This window comes from Thalassophryne amazonica, chromosome 10 (assembly GCF_902500255.1).
Source record: "Thalassophryne amazonica chromosome 10, fThaAma1.1, whole genome shotgun sequence".
Classification (NCBI taxonomy): Eukaryota; Metazoa; Chordata; class Actinopteri; order Batrachoidiformes; family Batrachoididae; genus Thalassophryne; species Thalassophryne amazonica.
In genome coordinates, this window is record NC_047112.1 from 40,611,091 (window position 1) to 40,634,032 (window position 22,942).

Consider the following 22,942-nt stretch of genomic DNA (forward strand, 5'->3'; position numbering starts at 1 on the left):
TTCAGATTCAGATTAATTAAAGAAATCCAATTTATTTAGTTTTAAAAAATGTAAAACTTAAAAACAACTCTAGGGGGCGACAAATCCCTCTAAATGTCTGGTTCCCACTGAGGAGAATTGGTTCGTATCTCAACATTTCAAAAAAAATGTTGAGATTTTTTCTAAGTTTTTACTTATTCCCGTTATTTGTTTGTTTGCTTTGTTGTGCGTCATTGTGTCCAATTTGTTCAAATCAGTGATCTGAAGGGGAGTGTCTAATATATCTAAAATTTTGTCCATATCGCTGTCATAAGTTGTTTAAAAAGCAAAGTTTTGCTGTTTAATTGCCACTAAAAAGCAATAAGAAAGGTGACGAAGGCAGTGGTGGAGCGGGGCTCCCTGGAGGACTCCTGCGGGGCTTCCAGGGAGGAAAACGTTCATTTGTTTGGAGGGGAGGAGTTACCGGATCCGGAGCGGAGCCAGAACAAAATGTGTCCCCGACTACAACAGGCTTATTTGCGCCCTGACGCCTGTCCTGATCGTCCAGCAGCAGCAGCAGCGTGTAGATGGACTTAAAGCGCTTTCCTCTGCTGTCTGCGCTGCGTCACTGGCTGCACTCGGTCTGACGGGATGGATGGAATCTTCTCCCGGGCTGCTGTCCTGTCACTTCTCTTATTATCCTCGCAGGTCGCCGCTTCTCTGCAGCCTGTCGACCTTTTGTACGACAGCGCGGTGCAGGCGTTTTACAACGGCGACTATGAAAGCGTAGTGCGCCACATGGAGGGCGCGCTCTCCAGTTACGCGCAGGTCCGGCGCGCCAAAGTGCGCTGCCGGCTGATGTGCAGCGATCAGCATGTGTTTGAGGAAACCTTCTCAGATCTCGGCTTCTTCGACGTGGTTCTCCGCAGGGCCGCGTGCACGAACAAATGCATCGAGGAGAAAGTGGGCACACAGTCCTTGCACAAGGTGAGCGAGGACGTCGTGCAGGACTTCAACAGGCGGATCCCCTACAACTATCTGCAGATGGCCTATCACAAGGTAGGAAGGAGGACATGGTTGGGTTCAGTTTACTGATGATGATGAAAAGGAGGAGAGAATTTTAAAAGTTTTCAGCAGGATCACTTATAATGCAGAGATTAACAGCAACGGTGATTTTGAAGTAGTCAGTCACATGGGGTGCACAGCCGGTGCACACTGAGTGGTCCTGACCTTACCAACCTTCCACTTGGTCTCTTGTACAGTATGTCTGCCTTTTTCTTCTCATCACATACAGGTGCATCTCAGAAAATGACAATATCATGGGAAAGTTCCATGTTTTTTGTCACTTGTCAGAAAGTAAAATTTTAAAATATTCTATAAACTAAAATGTTTCAAGCATTTTAAAATTTTAATATTTAGAATGATGGTGTACAGATCCATATCAACATAAAAGTTGAACTTCTCAAAAGTCTGATCATTTATTCACTCAATACTTGGTTGGGGTGCTTTTGCATGAATTCCTGCTTCAGTTCGGCGTGACATGGAGGCGATCAGCCTGTGGCACTGTTGAGGTGTTATCGAAGGCTTGGTTGCTTTGATGGTGGCCTTCAACTCATCTCTATTGTTGGTTCTGGTGTCTCTCATCTTCCTCTCAATAATATTCCACAGAGAGTCTGTGGGGTTCAAGTCAGGCCAGTTGGCTTGGCCACGCAAGTACAATAATAACATAGTTACCAAAACAGTTAGGAGCACAGTTTTGGCAGTGTGGGCAGGTGCCAAGTCCTGCTGGAAAATAAATCATTGTCTTCATAAGCTTGTCAGCAGATAGAAGCATGAAGTGCTCTAAAATCTCCTGGTAAATGGCTGCTTTGACTTTGGATTTGATAAAACACTGGACCAACACCAGCATGATCTAGCTCCCTCAATCATAACTGACTGTGGAAACCTCACACTGGACTTCAAGCATCTTGGATTCTGTGCCTTCCTACCCTTCCTCCAGGCCCTGGGACCTTGATTTCCACAGAAAATGCAAAGCTTACTTTAATTTGAAAAGAGGACTTTGGACCACTGACCACTGAGTGAGTGACCACCAGTGAGTACTTTTTTTCCCTTAGCCCAGGTAAGAGGCTTCTGACATTGTCTCTGATTTACTAGTGGCTTGACACTTGGAATGTGACACTTATAGCCCATTTCCTGGACATGTCTGTGTGTGTTGCGTCTTGATGCACCGACACTCTGTCCCCTCCTTGTGAAGCTCCCTCAAGTTCTTCAGTTGGCTTTCCTTGATAGTCTTCTAAAGACTGTGAATGTTCCTGTTGCTTATTCATCTTTTCCGACCACACTTTTCCCTTCCAGTCAACCTTCCATGAATATGCTTTGATACAGTGTTCTGTGAACAGCCAGCCCTTTCAGCAGTGACCATCTGTGGCTTAACCTCCTTGCGGAGTTTGTCAGTGTGTCCATCAAGTCAGCAGTTTTCCCCCTGATTATGGTTGTGTCTACGGAACCAGACCAAACTGTAGAAATAGCAAGTTACATAAACTTGAAATGAAAAACTGTAATGTTTTGAGATTTTTATTTTTTATTCATTTATTTACTGTATTTTTGGAGTTGTAGGCCATAAGTATCAAAAAGTCATTTTAAATATGCTTGAAACATTTGATTTTATATGTAATGAGCCTAGATTAGAATATAGCAGAGGTGGGACGATGTCACTGTCGAGTCATTCTCAAGTCATGAATCGGCAAGTCTCAAGTCATCTTGCAAACAATTGGTGGTCATGATGACTTGAGACTTGACTTGAGACTTGCCGATTACTGACTTGAGAATGACTTGCTGGTTTGTGACTTCGTCCCACCTCTGGAATATATAATATTTTCACTTTCTGAAATAACTGACAAAAAATATTGAACTTTTTCCAAGATATTCACTTTTTTTTTAGATGAGCCTGTGTATTTAACATATGTTGTGTATACTATAATCATTTCATTTTCTTTTTTAAATAATTAAATAGTTCACTTTTGATACTCCAGGATCAAGTGTGTCAAGGATCAAGAAATGCCCTTTCCTGAACATTTGTTTTCCAACACTAGTGGGAATTTTTTGCGACCTTGCCTGTGAAAATGTTCACATTCAGCTTTAACTGTTAACAGACAGGTGCACTTGGTTTTTAGCTCTGCTTTGTTTGCTGCCTCTATATTTGAGCAAATGTTTATGGGATTTTCTATTGTGGCTGCTGCAATCATTTCTTTTCTTTCTTCCTATCTCATTTGGCTTCCAGTATTGACACCGTGCCTGCTGAAGACTAAGTACAAAACGCGGACTCTAAAGACTAGTCAGGTGTGCTTTTGTGTGACGTCATGTCTCAGTCTTGTCTATTCATCCACCGATTGAGCTTTAAGATATTTCCTCCACATTATCACATGAAGTTTGTGTTTTGGCTGTGAATTTCTTTAGCAGTGGGTGTGGGACGAGTCCCACAGAGATAAAACAGAGCTGAGGACAAAACGTTCTTAGAGACATGTTGAATGTGTCCCACAGGAGCCGTTCATACCGGCTTTGGGATCTTTATCTTTGTTTATCCTGCAAATATTATGCATATAATTCTTTTGAATGACATGGAAGAACAAAACAAGTTTCCTTCTTATTATTGCTGACTTCTAGATGGAGCCTGAGGAGATGTACTTCATTGATTCATGCAGTAAGAAGTATTTACTGCAGCAAAACTGTTCTTTTGGAGGTTAATTGGGTTCAGATTGAGCTTGTATTGAGTAATATCCATAACTAGCTAAAATCCCCATGGATAAATCCATTGTAATCTAGCCAAAATACACTGAGGTAAAATATATTTAAAATATGTATTTTCACACATTTTTTAAATTTAATGAACTAAAAAATTAATGAAGTATGTCAAATCTCCTAGAGAGCACAGGGCTTAGCGGTTAGCACTGTTACCTCACAGCAAGACACTGTCATTACCCCTCGCATTAGCATGAGCTGAGTGCCTCCATTGTGAGCAATGGGATTTATAACATGCTTAAAAATGGTCGTGGCTATTCGCACGGCGGCCGTGTCCATAACTCTCATTTGGCTATTCGCACGGCAAGACTCTGGTGGCAAAACTTGGAACTACTTGTATAAACAAACATACTGCTTTCAAGATGTCATAGTCATAACTCCTTTAATATTTTTCGATTTTCATGATTTTTTTTTATTCGGGCGTGTCCATAACTGTCATTTCGCTGTTCGCACAGCAAGACTCTGGTGGCAAAAGGCCGACTCTATTTAAACGGCAGTCGTGTCCATAACTCTCATTTAATGCAGTATGTTTGTTTATACAAGTAGTTCCAAGTTTTTTGCCACAAGAGTGTTGCCGTGCGAATAGCAAAATAGAGTTATGGACACGGCGGCCGTGCGAATAGCCACTTCCTTAAAAAATAGCTAATTGTGTTGGTTGAGGACCTGACTGATGGAAGCACCTTAAAGCATTCACGGTGGATTTAATCATTCACGTCTTGAAATTTCTCTAGTGTCACATAATGTGATTTTAATGAATGTCACATAACAGTGTTAATATGGCTAATGTGAGGTTGACAACTTGCTAGCGATGCTAAACATGTTCATAGACTGGTACGAAACCAGTTTTGGTCTCTATAGATAGTTTCCACCTCCGTTGCAACTGTACAGGGGGGTGGATTTTATTCTTACTTTAAGATGTTTTAAGCCATAAAGATATAGTATATAATTGGGGGTGTGGCTGCTTTGAGTGACAGTGGCTGAGCTGATCCCAACGCTCACTGTGTTGCTCACTCAGTGTCGGCTCATTGTGACTGCTAGCTGTTGTGGAGGGCTGTGTGTCATTTGAAGCATTTATTACAAACACCAGGAATAATAGGACGTTAAGTGGTGAAATTTCCTAAAGGATTATCTAAGACGTACTTGCTGCAATATTCGCACTGAGTTAAATTCTTGTCTTATTTAGTGTTGAATGCTAACAGCGCTAGCACTTTTAGCTGATATTGGTAGCCTGATTCGTTAAGTGCAAACAAGCGGCTCATAACCTTTTATGCCCACATCAAAGCAAGCTGTTAAGACAACCACTGCACAGTCCTCAAAAATATGATTTTAATAATAAACACCCACACTGAGGTTAGCCTGTTAGCTAAGCTGTTTTGGATTTGAAGAGAGGGGCGTGTTCAAGGTTCTTTTGTTACACACTGAGTCACCGACTTCCATCATGGGTTTCATATGGGCTGTTCTTTAGTTCCATAAAAAAAATCTATGGGTGATGTCACACAGGGTTTGTCCAGTATATACAGTCTGCATAAAGCACGATACTAACAGGCTAGCTTTGGTATCAGATGAGTGTCTTCATTGTGACCAATGGGATTTATGAGGTGCGTCTAACAAAACATACTTCGAGTTAGAATTCTACTTCGAAAAATATTACCGCACATTTTCTGGTAATTTTGCTTGTTGCCTGAAAAAAGAGACAATCTAACTGTGTGGGTTTTGAGTTTTTCTCTGGACAGATTGACTAGTATACAGTTCGCCTCGTTGAATGGTATGTTCCAGCTTTCACCTCATGAAATATTCATACCATTGAACTCATAAACAAACATTCATTATTTGTTTTATATAACAGCTAAAATAGATCCTTGTCATTTGATATTTTATTAATTTATAAACAACAGAAAAGGGGACTTACATTTTGGTGTTTCACTTTAACGTGTAGTCCAGTGATACTGCACACTGACTTCAGACTTCCATAAAAAAAAAAAAAAAATAATAATAAAAATAAAAATAAAACACTTTGTGTAGTTCCTCAGTCCAGCCAAAAATCACATCAGTGTTGCAAGTGAACAGGTCATCATGCATCCAGACAGCTTACAGCGGAGTGGATTTTGTGTGTGTGTAGCAGCATCAGTTAGCTCAATGAAATCATCGTGTAGTTGTCCCCACCGCGTGCACGCACACACGCAACCGGCTCGGCCGACTGTGCATGTCCTCAGTGCAGCAAAAAAAAAAAACTGTCAGAAATGAGTCCAACTTTTCTTTCTTTCTTCCTGCTCACATCCTCCAGGCAGCAGAGTGGATTTGTTTTGTGTGTGTGTGTGTGTGTGTGTGTGTGTGTGTGTGTGTGTGTGTGTGTTTGTGAATTAGCAGTCTCAGTTAGCTCAATCAAATTATGTCTTGGGAGAGTCGTGCGCATGTGCACGCGCACACAATGCGCACGCGTGCACAACATGCACGCGTGATCACGTGTGTGCGAGTGCACGAGGACACACGCGCGTGCGTGCGCGTTTGCACGGGAAAGTGCAATGGTACCAAACGTATGGAACCAAATTTGCACTCTAAATAGAACCAAGCCGCACTCTAAATGCAATGCAACACAAATGGGATGAATTAATCCATGTCATGTGACATACAAAGCACCAATCAAATGACAAGGATCCACTCAGCCGTTATATAAACCTGACTAGACTGACCTGCAGACATACAGGTTTGGGCCTTAGAAAATTGTGATATAGATAGCAAATCCTGAGAGCACCTTCTCCTCACATGACCCCCGAGAACCTGCCGATTTCCACAGCCCCCCTGATTGCACTGTTGGTGACACACAGCTTCCAGTGCTCAGAAGTGGTGGGAGGTTATTTTAAGGTCACTTTACGGTCTGTGGATAAATGGTTTGTTCGGTTTTCTTCTGGATCAGCAGAGAAACCATCAGTGAGCCGCGCTGATGCGCTCACACATAGCAATGCTCCCATCTAGACGTGAGCCTGCACACGGGATCGTAGAGAATTGTTAGCCTTTGATTTCTCCTCCATCTGTGTGGAAAAAGAATGAAATATTCTGTTTTTCTTCCCAAACAAACCAGAAACTCTCTTGATTGATTTAGCAGGTCTTTATTTTCTGCTTCCCTGGTGTTGTTTTGCGTCTCCTGGCCAAGAGAGTTGATGTTGACATTGCCACAGGTAAGCGGAAAGGGAACTGGTCTGTTACAGTTGGCGAAAGACTGAATGTGAAAAAGCACTTTTTTTCCTTTTTTTGTGGGGCACTTAGTAGCGTTTTTGAAAATAAATAACATTCCTCCAGCGTTTAAAAATTCCACATTACACACCCTCTAGTTGACAGCCGTTGACATAATGCTACCTTTGGGTGTGTTGAAGACAGACACTAACTGTTCCCTTTGCGTAGACAGCTGCTCGTATCCACAGTTCTCGCACCATTTAGGCTGGCAAATATTTTATTTTCCTGTTGTTTGTTTGCTTTGCTTCAAAGAGTGACACCTATAGCAGGCATTAAACAAACACTATAGTAGTTACCAGCCGACTGAGTTGTTGTTGCCTCCACTGATCTGTGACACTCGACAGATTTCAGATCAAAGTTCTGGAGCAACATCTTCTCCAGCAGGTTTTCTTCTTCTCATTTTGTAGATGTCACAAAAAAATACATTTGCAGTACATTTGTGCAATACATTTGTGGACTTACGAGTCAGCCGGCCAAACCGGCCACATAAGTTCTACTGCACCCCAGCTCTTCTGGGGTAATTCATGTTAAGCCACTAACAACCATGATTAATTAAGAGACTGAATAAAATTGTGACATCACGAAAATGGGGCGCTTTTTGTGACCGGGGCACAAATTCATTTCGTGATGGGGCACGAAATGTGGGTCAGAGGGGGCATCTGGGGGGGTTAGGGTTAGGGGAAGGGAGACACTTACATTATGGTTATGGTTAGAGTTCGGAGATGGGGGAGGCTTATAAATAGCAAAATTTAAAAAATGCACCCCAAAAAACACCCCATTTTCGTGATGGAGCACGAAAATAAAGTCTGAGACTTGGCTGATTTGGACACACGCCAAGTAAGAAAGATGGAAAATCTGTAAGTTAGGTGGTACTTGAGGAACGTGTTGAGAACCACTGCTGTAGATCATTAAGATGTTGGTTTTTTCTTTAATTTGTCACCTGTCTGTAAATGTTTATGGTCAGATGTGTTCCATGATGGTTGTGATAAAAGGAGATGACATGATGCTCCGTAATGAGTATGTTGGCACCTTCATGCTGGACCCAATCCACTGGTTCAAATTTCTGTTTAGAATTGTGTGATTATAGATAACTGCAGTTTGATTTGTCTTTTCCTTTCCTTCCGCGCTGATCTGATTTTCACACAGCAGAGATCTTGTGGCTTGAGTGCAGTTTTCTACTTCGATGATTGACATGAACTCTTTTGTGTGTGTGTGTGTGTTCGTTCCCCTGTGCATTCATGTTGTGATCTGTTTTATGACTACTTTTTGGCTTAGTGAGGCAGAAAACGGCAGAATTGGCCAAGCACAACAGCAGGTCCTGCAGTATGGGGGAAATGACTGTTCCCAATATTTGGGAGCTCTCACATCAGTTTGAACTGCAGTTAGGAATGTTGGAATGGAAAATGAGCATATTTTAATTAATTGCTTTATTTTGACAGAGCTCATAGCAGAGTTACTGTGAGCTTGATCGCAAATTATGTTTTTTTTTTTTTGTCATCTGCTGGTGATCATTAGGGGGTGGACCAGTACAGGCACAGAGAGAGGATTGGCTGCTTTTACTCAACTACAAAGCCAAATGTAACGTGCATGATGCATTATTCTTTTTGCAGAGTGATCATGGAAGGGGGATGATTAGTGTGTTCATATATTTACCAGATGTTAAACATTTTAACACATTTTAAATGAGTTCAGTATAGATTCATATCTGGTGTAAGACCTGTTTAAAACTTTCAAAAAGTAACTACCGTAGACGCTCGTCGGAGCACCCAGGTGAAATTCTGTGAAATTCTGCCTGAACAGGGGGTGCGCTGATGCACGAGCATGGCCAATATTATGTTCATCAGGAACCCCAGTTCAATAAAATGTCTGATTTCATCACAAATAATAATAATTAAAAAAAAGAATCACAAATGACTCAATTGTTTATGTTGTTGTTGGTTTTTTGTTCTTTTCTCATTCCATAACTGTCCCTTGTAATTTGTTTGAATTTCGGGTGGGCACTTAACCAACTTTCTCCAAAAAACGGGGTGGGCTGATGCTTGACCCTGGGCCCTCCGAAGGGTGAATTGGTAGAACAAACAGGCAATATCTGGGATAAAGCACACTACAAATGTGCTAAAGTGGCATATCGTTAGCATCACACGGTTTAACATTTATTTGGGCAATTCTACCATAACAGAATTACGATGACAGCAAAATCTGGTCATATATTAGCTTACTATTAAAACTTTACTCTGATTGTAAACCCACTACCATTGAATTATGCATTGTACTTTAGCCAGACTGAAACCAAGTCTTAAATGGTTTTAAAACATTTCAAATCACTTCAAAATAGGATCACTGTTAAAATTGGGATAAAAGTGATTTAAGGCAGATGCTGCACAGTCTTTCAAATATCTAGATATGTCTGTTTCATGTTTCACTACCTAAAAATGCTCCTCTAACTGTGCATTGGTGTATTGTAGTACTTTGCTGTCCCAAAGACCTTCTATGTGACTAGAACCGAGTGGATGGTTTTGGGTGCAGGCTGTGGCAGTACAAACCAATATCAGTTTTACCCTGATTACCGATTTAAAGGACTGGAGGCGGGGCTGGCTGAACAGTGCAGCGTTTTGTTTTCCTGAGATGAGACAGCAGCTTATGGAGGCATAACCTGCGATGAAACTGGGAGGTGACCTTTTCATGCACTGCTGTCTGCAGGCTTGCGTTACTCAGAATGTGATGGCTCTTTAATTTATGTGCACACTTCATGAAACTGAGATATTTTTCACAGTGACCACTTTGTGACTACAGTAAATTCCTAATTTATGGAGGATCACCTAAGCCCTTGTCACATGAAGAAAGATTTGGATGACGATTCCGCATCCAGATCCAACCAGCTGGTGAACATCATGTGCATGCGTGTGTGTGTATGTGTACACGTGGGGGTTTCTGTGCTGCAGTTATTGAAGTGTTGGATGGAGTATTATTTGTCGCTACTGCACTTTCTTTGTGCTTGCATGTGTGCCCAGAAATTTCTGGCTGTGTTGTTGTTGTGTGTGTTTGGTGATTATCAGCGAGGCCAAAGTCTCCTGGGTGTCTGATGTGAGAAATCAATGCCTGGATGGAAAAAGCCTCATTTGCCAGACATCTGCTCAGCTTCACTAGTGACTTAAACAATGAGTTGGCTGCACCAGGCGTAAAAGAAGAGAAGGCAATTCCATCTGTCACCTTATCATTTTATCAGCTATTTTCCAGGCTGCATATTGAAGATGTTTATGCCAAAGTGAAGTGTGACACCATCCACACAAGGAAAACTGTATTTGCAGGAACTTTCTCTTGCGTCTGAATGAGTGTGTTGACTTACTGTGGAACAAAATACAAAAATAGGCCACCTTTAGCCATTTTCAGGTTATATACCCTTTGAACAGAACCTCTGTACACAGTTTGCTGTACTTTCTAAATATAGGGAGTGGAAACAGCCGGTGCACACTGATCATTCCAGTGTTCTTCACTTTTTATCTTGCAAAATGTTTGTTCACACAATCCAGTTCAGTCACTCTGAATATACAGAACTTGTTGTCTCAGCCCACGTTTGGCTTTGGCAGAGTTGTTGGCACTGATTTAAGGCCGACCTTTGAGGCCACTCAGAGGAAAATGTTCCTCAGGTTGTTTTTTTTTTTTAGGTATCCTGTATCCACTCCACAGATCATCCTGCACAGACATCAGCCATAATTTGTGCTCGCTTCTGTCCTGGACTCCTAGGAAGTGGAATGCAGGAGGCATGCAAACTGTTGATGGGGGTAAAGGGTACAGGAAGGCTCATTTATTCTGGGGAGAACACTCAGCATGTTTTAAAGAGGTTTTCTCAGTAGTTTTCTGGTGAAATGAGGCATGAAAGGTTTGTAGCTTTTTGTCCTTTCACAGCTTTGATTTGGATCAGTTGAGATTTCAGAATGTCACAGTACACGACCGCCCTGGCTCCTAGATGGTAACCACCCAGGCAGACCAACTTTCCCATCTCCATCTCTTGAAAGTATCCATCCAAGTGAAATGTGAGGGTCCACTTGACCTTCTCCAGTCCCTGGAGTCTTCAGCACTGAGGTACCTGCGTGCTGGATGATGACCAGAGAAATGCGCCACATGGCCAGAATGTCATAACTGATGTTCCCCCATAATGCAAGTGATATTCCGCATCCGAATCGCTCTAATGCCTAGTTCACACGGCAAGATTGTAAAATTGTCTGTAGGTTTTCAATACCTGAGAGACTCCACACATGGTGATTTAAAAAAATCATAGATCTAACAGTTTTGGATGTACAGTATGTGGAGTGCAGCCACATGGTAAAGACAACACACCAAACACGAACATTCCCAGGCCAGACAGGAAATCTTGCAAAACCTCTCGAGATTAAACATGACTTCGGAATAAACAAACATGGTGGACGAGGAAGACGCAACTGAGATAGTTTGTGGACTATTTCTAACGGAGAAAAAAATGATACAAAAAGAAAAGGTGTTGGTTAAAGGAGTGGAGACATCACGAGCACCGGACTTTCTGGTGCGTCATGACAGCTGTTTTAATTTTGGATTCCCCTCCGTGTGTCTGTCACCTCGCTTTTTGATTGGCTACATGTCACATTCAGCAGACTGCTCGTTTGTGCTCGGGTCACACCCAACACGCTGGGATATCAGACCAAGACAATCCAACATGTTGAATATCGATGATTTGCTGTCTGAGCGGTCCCGATGTCCTTCCGAGCAGACTAGAGCACTCTTAATACACCACACACAGCAGGAATATCTGATAAGATTATCTTTAGGGCCATCACGATAATTGGGGCATCCTTAAGATTGTTGGAAGGGGACACCGGCATAATTATCTTGCTGTGTGAACCAGGCATAAGTAACCATTCATTTGACACAAAGCCATTCCAGTGGTACCACTAATATCTTTCAAAGAGACCAGGTAGCTTTGCCTTTGTTGGACTGCAACTGGAGCAAGGTGGTGGTTAGGGGACGTGCCATGCAATGGTTTGATGTCAAATCCAGTGAACCTACAGAACTGGGCTGACTATGAAACACTCTTTACAAGCCCATGATATTTACTGCTTCATTGTTTGGACTAACTGATTCATATGATCCCTGGCTTTTATAAGTACCTAGATGTTTAGTTCCATCATTTCTGTCTAGCATATTTGCCATTTCTTTGTTTTACTTTGTTTATGCAATATTTTTTTTTATTTTATTTTATTTTTGTGTTATTGATAGAATGGTCACCCCTCTAAGTCTGGCTTGAGGTTTCTTCCTACAGTCAAAAAAATGCCTGAGAAATTTGCATTTATTTCACAGTTGTGCTCAAAATTTTACATACCCTGGTAGAATTTTAGATTTTTTTTAATGGCCATTTTTCAGAGAATATGAATAATAACACAAAAACTTTTTTTCACTCATGGGTAGTGATTGTGTGAAGCAACCTATTGTCAAACAACTGTGTTTACTAGGGATGAGCGAGTACACCACTATCTGTATCTGTTCAACCATCTAAATTATCTGTATCCGTATCTGTACTTGTAGTGGGCGGGGCCTAAACTGGAAGCGGGCGTGGTTTAACGTGGAATGGCTGGGGCTTAAATCAGTACATTATTGTAAGTCTGAAATTGATATGGATTGATCAGAAGTTGCTATATTTATTGTTTATTTGAAAGCTATTTACAGAACAGCCTCAAAATTGAGATTCCAATCAATGTTTTTGATCACAAAAGTAAGAGAACTATTTACAGAACAAGTTTTTTATGAACTCAGAACATGAACATTCTTAAGTGTATGAATGAATAACACGGGGTGGCCAAGTTCGGTCCTCAAGAGCCACATTCCTGACACTCTTAGTTGTCTCCCTGCTCCAACACACCTGAATCCAATGAAAGGCTCATTAAAAGTCTGCTAACAAGTCTTTCATTGGATTCAGATGTGTTGGAGCAGGGAGACAACTAAGAGTGTCAGGAATGTGGCTCTCGAGGACCGAACTTGGCCACCCCTGGAATAACAGAACAGCTTTAGAATTGACATTCAGTGTAGTAGGAAATTATGAACTACTAAGTATACGAGGTCTATTAGAAAAGTATCCGACCTTATTATTTTTTCAAAAACCATATGGATTTGAATCACGTGTGATTACATCAGACATGCTTGAACCCTCGTGGGCATGCGAGAGTTTTTTCACGCCTGTCGGTTACGTCATTTGCCTGTGGGCAGTCTTTGAGTGAGGAGTCGTCCACCCGCTCGGCGATTTTTTTCATTGTTTAGGAATGGCTCAGAGACTGTTGCTTTGTTTGATAAAAATTTTTTCAAAACTGTAAGGCACAACTGAGTGGACACCATTCAATAAATTCAGCTGGTTTTCGGTAAAAATTTTAACGGCTGATGAGAGATTTTGGTCTGGTAGTGTCGCTTTAAGGACGGTCCACGGCGCCTGACGGCGATCTGCGCTTCGAGGCGGCAGCGTCTCGCCATTTCAAGTTGAAAACTTCCACATTTCAGGCTCTGTTGACGCAGTAAGTCGTCAGAGAACAGAGAACTTTCAGAAGAAGTTGGCATGAGGAGTTTATTCGGACATTCCATTGTTAACGGTCATTTTGTAATGAAAGAACGTGCGGGCAGAGTCGCATGTCGGGCTGGACCCGACCGCGGGGGGTCGCGGCAGGAAAAACACCTCCGTTGGAAATCTTAACGGGCAAGTTGGAACATGCCCAAGCTGTTAAACAATTTCTCAGTTACTCACTTGTTGAAAGCCATTAAAAGCCGCCTGAATTCTACAAATGGTTTTCAACACGGAGGTGTTTTTCCTGTCGCGGCGCACACAGATTTGCCGAGTCGTCACGGAAACGACTCGGCGAATTTGCGCGTACGTCTTTCATTAAAAAAATGTCCTTAAACAGTGGAATGTCCGCATAAATTCCTCATGCCGGCCTCTTCTGAATCTTCTCTGTTCTCTCACGATGTCCTGGGTGAATTAAGCCTTAAATTAGGATGTTTTAAGCTCGAAACAGGCCGACGACAGTGCCTGGAAGCGCTGCAGGATGTCCCGCTCCGTGGGAAGTCCTTACACCGACCGAAACACCCCATAATCTCTCATCAGCCGTTAAACTTTTCACAGAAAACCAGCTTAATTTCTCGAATAGTGTCCACTCGGATATTCCTCACAGGTCCAGAAAAATTTTTGATAAAGCAACGCGCGCCGTCTCGAGCAGCGTGTGAAACAAAGGAATTCAGCCGAGAGGGCGGGACCACATCTCACTCAAGGCCTGCCCACAGGGAAATGACGTCACCGACACGCGTGAAAAAACTCACGCATGCGCACGAGGGTTCAAGCATGATTGGTGTAATCGCATGTCATTCAAATCCATATAGTTAAAAAAAAAAATAAAAGGGTCGGTTTATTATCTAAGAGACCTCGTACATGAACAAGCGTTGTCATACTCAACACAACTTTATTTTTTTTTTTACCTCCGCCAAGGAGGTTATGTTTTCGGTCGAGTTTGTTTGTTTGTCTGTTTGTCAGCAGGATAACTCAAAAAGTTTTGAACGGATTTTGATGAAATTTTGTGGAGTGGTTGGAAATGACAAGAGGAACAAGTGATTAAATTGTAGTGGTGATCTGGATCATGATCCGGATCAAGGAATTTTTTAAAGGATTCTTCACCATTGCGGGATGGGGGAATTTTGACATTCTAGTTTCTAACTCCACAAAAACAAGGCAGAAAGGCTTGAAAAAAAATAGGGTGTAACATAGTCAAATGTTCTATCAAACAACATAGTTTGGTGATGATCGGATCCGGATTCCAGATCTGGTGATCCAGAATATGCAAAAAATATAGGGAAAATAGAAAATGTGTCAGTGTGAGGTGACAAATGAAGCTAGAGATGCACAACTAACACCAAATTGTAGCTGAATCTGTACTGATTCAGTAAGGTGTCATCAGATTTGATGTAGCTTCAAATGTTATGGAGCTATATTCAACAAAAATATAAACGCAACACTTTTGGTTTTGCTCCCATTTTGTTTGAGATGAACTCAAAGATCTAAAACTTTTTCCACATACACAATATCACCATTTCCCTCAAATATTGTTCACAAACCAGTCGAAATCTGTGATAGTGAGCACTTCTCCTTTGCTGAGATAATCCATCCCACCTCACAGGTGTGCCATATCAAGATGCTGATTAGACACCATGATTAGTGCACAGGTGTGCCTTAGACTGCCCACAATAAAAGGCCACTCTGAAAGGTGCAGTTTTGTTTTATTGGGGGGGGGATACCAGTCAGTATCTGGTGTGACCACCATTTGCCTCATGCAGTGCAACACATCTCCTTCGCATCATCCGTGAAGAGAACACCTCTCCAACGTGCCAAACGCCAGCGAATGTGAGCATTTGCCCACTCAAGTTGGTTACGACGACGAACTGGAGTCAGGTCGAGACCCCGATGAGGACGACGAGCATGCAGATGAGCTTCCCTGAGACGGTTTCTGACAGTTTGTGCAGAAATTCTTTGGTTATGCAAACCGATTGTTTCAGCAGCTGTTCGAGTGGCTGGTCTCAGACGATCTTGGAGGTGAACATGCTGGATGTGGAGGTCCTGGGCTGGTGTGGTTACACGTGGTCTGCGGTTGTGAGGCTGGTTGGATGTACTGCCAAATTCTCTGAAACGCCTTTGGAGACGGCTTATGGTAGAGAAATGAACATTCAATACACGAGCAACAGCTCTGGTTGACATTCCTGCTGTCAGCATGCCAACTGCACGCTCCCTCAAATCTTGCGACATCTGTGGCATTGTGCTGTGTGATAAAACTGCACCTTTCAGAGTGGTCTTTTATTGTGGGCAGTCTAAGGCACACCTGTGCACTAATCATGGTGTCTAATCAGCATCTTGATATGGCACACCTGTGAGGTGGGATGGATTATCTCAGCAAAGGAGAAGTGCTCACTATCACAGATTTAGACTGGTTTGTGAACAATATTTGAGAGAAATGGTGATATTGTGTATGTGGAAAAAGATTTAGATCTTTGAGTTCATCTCATACAAAATGGGAGCAAAACCAAAAGTGTTGCGTTTATATTTTTGTTGAGTAGATCCAGAAGAAAACCGCCATTACCGAAAAATCATTTTTATACAATAACTTTTGAACTAATAAAGACATAAAAGTGATTCCAAGTTCTAGTGGTATGTTTTCATGGTCAAGGATGTCAAATATAAAGGAAAGAAAAGTGTATGTATCATAGTTTTGGTTGTAACACTGAATTGTTGAATAGATCACTGTGCCAAGGAGGGAATTTCTTTAGGGTCAGTGACCCCATGGCCTTGTGTAGCACATGCAACACTTAAAAAATAGTTCTATTTCAGAATTTACTGTTATTTATTTAGAGAAGTGTTTCATGAATGTTAAAAAATTCATATATTTGCAGTTTAGTTGAATAATAAATTGAATTTTGTCTCTGTTTTTGTCTATAAGCACATGCAATATCAATATCAGTGCTCATACGACAGTAGCTTCTGGGAAAGGTACAAGTTGCAATAAACTGTGATGCCAAGCGCTAAGGATACATGCTATCCAGTCACAGCAGATGAAACTTTTTTTTACTAGCAAACATTTTTAGGTTCAGTGATTCCACGGCGTGTAGATGTTATGGCGTCAGTGACCCCATGGCCTTGGCGGAGGTTTGCACTCTCTGAGTGCTTCTAGTTTTATTTTATGATCAAACTGTGACTTTTTTTCAATTAATTATTTTTACTACCTAACGTTCTTGGCATTTTCTTCCACACAAAGTTAAACAATATTGATTAAGGGGTGTGTGTGTCTGTGTGTGCATGTGTGTGTGAGACTTAGTGACTGTGTGAGAGAGAGAGGTTGTTTGACTGACCAATTTATTTTTATGAACTGCAGTGAGAAAGTGTCAGATACTGCATGCAGCCATATTCAATAAAAAATATTAATATAGGCTACTTTGTGTGTTCAGCTATATGTGTGTATGTGTGTAAGTGGTCTGTAAGACTGTTTATTTTTTAATGATCTGTGCAAACATCCAGTGATGGCAAACAGGGAAATAATATGTCATCCTTGTTCACTGTATTCTTCTCAAAAGCACCGCATTCAGTAGGAGCAAAGTTTTCTAACTGACTTTATATCACCAACAAAACGAAGAGCAAACAAACGGTAAAAAAAAAAAAAATAAAGACCAGAGTGGAGGCAGTGACCGACGCGACAGGAGCCGATTTCACCTCTGTCTTGTCAAAAGCACCGCGTAAGATACGAAACAAGTTCACCAAGTAATTTTAAATATCAGACAAACTGAAAAAGAGGCGAGCTGAAGAAAACTTAGAGTACTGACAGAGCAACATCAGGCAGAATCCAGTCAAGCACAGAGAGAGATTCTGTCTGTGTGTGTGAGAGAAGCTGCAGAGAGACGTGTCTGTGTAGGGAGGGGCGGACGCTGTGTGAGACTGGCCAATCACAGAGCGTGGAGACAGTCAGTTAGCCAATGAGAATTTTCCTTCAGCACGAGCACAGATATTGATGAGTTTTATTCGGATCATACTCGTGCTTGTCAAAAATGCTTTATCCGTACCGGATACGAGTATGCGGCTCAACCCTAGTGTTTGCTCTTTTTCATAATGACAACAACCTACCCAAATGACCCTGATCAATAGTTTACTTACCCCAGTTCTTAATACCATGTATTGCCCCCTTTAGCATTAGTGACAGCTTGGAGTCTTTTGTCGTAGTTGTGGATGAGGCTCTTTATTTTCTCTGATGGTAAAGCTGCCCATTCTTCTTGGCAAAAAGACTCCAGTTCCTTTAAATTCCAGGGTTGTCTTGCATGAACTGTACGTTTGAGATCTCCCCACAGTGGCTCAATGATATTGAGGTCAGGAGACTGAAATGGCCACTCCAGAACCTTCACTTTATTCTGCTGTAGCCAATGACAGGTCGACTTGGCCTTGTGTTGTCATGTTGGAACATCCAAGTACGTCCCATGCGCAGCTTCTGGGCTGATGAGTGAAAATGTTCTTCCAGTATTTTCTGATAACATGCTACATTCATCCTGTCATCAATTTTGACCAAGTTTCCCATGCCTTTGTAGCTCACACATCCCCAAAACATCAGCAAACCACCTCTGTGATTCACAGTAGGCATGGTGTACCTTTCATCATAGGCCTTGATGACTCCTTTCCAAATGTAATGTTTATGGTTGTGGACAAAAAATTTAATTTTGGTCTCATCACTCCAAATTACTTTGTTCAATATGCTGTTTGGCATATTGTAAGAGGGATACTTTGTGGCATTTGGGTAGTAATGGCTTTCTTCTGCTGATTTGACTATGCATCCCATTTTTCACCTCCATATTGTACATCTTGAAAAAGCGACAGCACTTTGTTTCAGAGAGTCCGGTATTTCAGATGAAGTTATTTGTGGGTTTTTCTTTGCATCCCAAACAATGTTCTGGCAGTTATTGCTGAAATTTTTGTTGGTCTACCTGACTGTAGTTTTGTTCCAATAACATCCCTCATTTTCCACTTCTTAATGACAGTTTGAACACTGCTGATTGGCATTGTCAGTCCCTTGGATATCTTTTTATATCCCCTTCCTGTTTTATACAATTAAATTATCATTTCTGCTTTCCTGTTGACTCAGAAACTAGAAACGTCTGTGCAACACTGGATGAAAGATGCAAGGGTCTGTCAGAAGCCCAGAAACTCACTAACCTTTTATACACACACACTGATTACAAACATACAGATCACAGGTGAGGATAGTAAACTTTTGTAGCAATTCAAACCAGTTTGTGTCAACTTTTGTGCATGTTATCAGGTCAAAATCATCAGAGTATGTAAACCTTTAATCAGGGTCATATGGCTAGTTTCTGTTGTCATCATGATTTAAAAAGAGTAAACACAGTTTGGCAATAAATGGCTTCTGACAACCACTAAGCATGAGTGGAAAAATTTTTTGTGTTATCATTCATATTCTCTGAAAAATGGCCAAGAAATCCAAAATTCTGCCAGGGTATGTAAACGTTTGGGCACAGCAGTTCTCTGGGGGGTTGGTAGGGTTTGACTTTGCCATTGTGAAGTGCCTTGGGATGACTTACGAGGGGCGATTGAGAGGTTTTATGTCAGACCTGGAAAATTAAGGCATAGTTCTTCATCTTTTGCATTCTGAAAAACCAACATTTCACAACACTGCACCCAGTGAGTCTAAATTCCACATATTATTGAGAAATGTTCTGTGCCAAACTATATTTTGGCCTGCATTTGTGGTATGTGTTAAAATTTGGTTCTTGAGTCACATTGGATGTGGTGGTGCCTTAGCAGTCATTTCCAACTGCCGACCATTGGATACCTTGGGTGCAGATGAGGCAGATCATCACTGTAACACAGTGATCTGGAAAGATAATGCACATAAAAATCTACTTCACGATTGCAAAAAGCTTTTTGGAAAACCCATCAGTGGTGGAAATTTAATAATATCAGGACTGTTTATTTGCCTTGTTAACCCCGCAGCTGTGTCATGTGAAGTTATATTAGGAGTGTCGATTGTTTATCCAGGCCCACTGTGCTGGCGTCGCCCTGCAGGATAATGACCGCATGGTTCTTCTCCAGAAAATCTGGATTTCTGTGATATGGTTTATGGGTCTGATTGTGTGTTTGTACTCTAACGTTTGAATACATACTACATGAAAATGCAAAAGCATCTGGTGTACAAGATGTGCTTCAGCTGCCTGCTGCCTGTCTTGTGTTATAAATGTTCCAGTTCAAATCTCTTTATTTTATACCTCATGATGACAGCATTATGTATCTTTAGATCCACACCATATTTATACATCACACAGTTGGGTTTGACAGCTGTTACAGACAAGAGAGCCATTTCTAATTTTCACTATACCTCATCTTTTTATCTGACAGTCCACTGCCAAAGATGGATTGAGCATAGCAAACATCAGGATTTCCAATGGTTTAAACTTCTTCCACCAAGTTCTCCATTTATCTTTGTCTCTGATGTTGCTTTCGAGGGATTTCCTTGCAGATAAACAGGTAGTATGACATTTATGGAAAGCACAGAATATAGTTGTTTTTCATGACCTTACCCTGGTTCAACACTGAACTCAGGATCTCTACATCTGGTTTAGATCTCTGTAGCTAATAAGTGTTATGTGGCGTTAACCACATGTACCCACAGAAAGGCCTCATTATCAGTGTATAATGGGGGTGGAATGGGAGGAAGTTGAAATTTCCCTGGAATGTGCAGTATGGTACGATATGCCGTATGTCATCTCATTGTGAGCTAATTCCAGGGTGGGCCAGTGTAGTCATGGTTGTCAGTAGAAATGCACCAGTCTGATAATTTGGATTAGTATCGATCTGATATTAGCCAAAATGTCTGGATCAGATATCTGAAATAAAAAAGTCCTTTCAGTACATGCTTTATATTACACATCTGAGTCATGTTGTGGGCTATGTGTGTTTTCATTTATGGTTTGTTAGATGGCTAGGTTAGCAAATGCATTTATTAACAGATTAGTTGTTTTAAGACAGGAAAAAAGTGTCACATTGGTGTTGCTATTGGCATATACTAGAGGTCCCAGTATCATATAGGAAAAGTGGTGTCGTGCTAACTTTGGTTGTTATCATCCTTCTGAATATTAGGGGTAAACTGTATTAGATGCATGAGTTACATATCTAAACACCGCTGTCTCGAGATTGTTGATAATACCATCATCATATTGCTGAAACTGGCTTTAGAGAATAAATATGCAGAAAATTTCCAAAGAACTAGTTCATAAAGTACATCCAACATATGTTTGTGTAATATTTCATTGGCTGTGAGTCCATGGTATGCAGTATGCATTTACCTTCTCTGAACCTGAAGCTTCTCTGTAAATTTGTAACTTTCCTCAACCAACAGGAGAATGTCATCTGCATAAAGTTAAAATGACACCAGAGTCACACACTGCTGGCTGCTGCAAACGGTTTGACTTTTTCATTCTGTCCCCTCAACATGTGAATGGAGCATAAGAGAGGTATTTCACTTTCAGCAGAGTCAAAATTCCTCTTTTTGAACATCCTAAAGTAGAGATTGGTGATTTATTACCTCAGACATGTTGCACTGATTAATGCATCTCAGTCTGTCTTTTTATGTCGTTAATGTGCAGGTTTGCCGTTTCAGCTTTTTAGCTACAAGCAACAAAGTGATGACTTGCCATCATTTTCAACCATAGTGGGCGTTTGCAGTGACAACAGACAACCATCACTATGCCACCAGCTAGACGAGGCCAATATAGATGACAAGTCTATTTTATACAAATGCTGCGCAATGCGATACAGCGACTACCAATATGAGGAAAAAGGCAGAGTCACGTCAGCTGGCTGCTCGCTCAAACAAAATACACCAAGATGGGAGAAAGTCCCCTGAAACAGCTGTATTTCTGTATAAATCTAATATGTTCTAATATGTTTTTCTTCTTATTTATTTTGTAAAAGTGAGCAAGAAATAAACACTTCTAAATCTAAAAATGACATATTTCTAACCAGATAACACCTGTGAAGTGATTTACAAGACATCTTGCGGAGATGTTAGCATGCTAACTAGCAATACAGGAACCTCGCTGTGAAAGAAGTTGGACTGAAATCAACTTTGGTTCCATTAAGCAGTCAAGCATGAAGTAAAATAACATAGTAACAGTGCCAACTTTTTCTGTCCTTTATTATTTACCGCAAACATTGTACACATTAACGGAAAGTAACCAAGAGCTGGCAACGCCTTGGGAATGCCCATCAAGCGACAAATGGCAACTGCTTGTTGCTCTCATTTATGGCTAATGTGACCGTAGGGTAAGTGTTTTGTTAGCAAACACACATCAGAACATTCAGAATGATGCACATATATACCACAACGATCTAATCACATTTTTACCTTAGGCCAAAATATGACCATTGGGTATTGCGAAGGCCTTGCCTCCATCTGTCTGTCTGAACGTTCGTCTGTCTGTGCTCAGCATAAGTCCAGTCTTATTACTGCCAGGGTCTTCAAATTCACAGGGACCACTCTTGGGACACAGACCTTGGACAAGTTCAAAGATGGCTAACCTTGACTTATGAATGAATGAATTATGAATGAATTAATTTATTCGGCACACAGAATAACAACACAGACAATAACACACTCATAAAAAAAAATTGTACAATGAACCCGTGTGGCCGAAAGGGTGAAGCCAGAAGCAAAGCTTATAGATACCCTCCCCTTATACCATTAAAAAAATAAAGAAAGTAAAGAATGTGTAAATATATAAATATATATACTCATAACAACAGTACAAAAGAAATGCGTATAAACAAAACAACTCAGACAGTGCATCAGAATTTTAAAACACAACCAAACGAGCAACAGTGCATAAACCCAAGCACAACAACAAAATGGTAAACCTAATTTTCCAACCTATAACGGGTAAGTATATTATTTTTGTAAAGCCTTTTAAAGCCGATTAAGGTACCAAGTAACTTAATATTATCAGGACAATTATTCCAAATATTTGTCCTGATAATTACACTTACTTAGAGCTTGTTGATTTCTCTGGTGCTTCCAGACACTCGCCTGCGTTGCTTCCATGTCGCATATGCTCCTGGCTCCACGACTGTCTGCACCACATCACAGCTCTCAGCTACAGAGCGTGTAGCTCTGCCATGCTTCAGTTAAGTTCCTTCATGTTCTGTGAAATCCCGCTCTCACCCTGTTCCTGTCAGTGACTGTACTTGACTAAGAACTGTTTCCAAGAACTGGCTCCAAGAAATGAAGTGTTCAGGTGGAAAAACCTTGTAAATGCCACGCCCACGGAAAATGAGATAACCACTGCAAGTGAAAGCTTACCGAGGCTCGTATCCGATAACAAAATCAATTCTGCTGCAACACCCCATAAATCC

General features: G+C 41.2%; 1 protein-coding gene across 1 annotated transcript in view; it reads left to right on the forward strand.

Moving 5' to 3' along the window:
• Positions 1-450: 450 nt before the first annotated feature.
• Positions 451-22,942, forward strand: part of p3h2 (prolyl 3-hydroxylase 2) — a 183,150-nt gene continuing 160,658 nt past the window's right edge. The window contains exon 1 of the mRNA XM_034179881.1: positions 451-1,017. Within this exon, the coding sequence (XP_034035772.1) occupies positions 610-1,017 (408 nt within the window). The 5' untranslated portion in view covers positions 451-609. The remainder of the gene's footprint in view (positions 1,018-22,942) is intronic.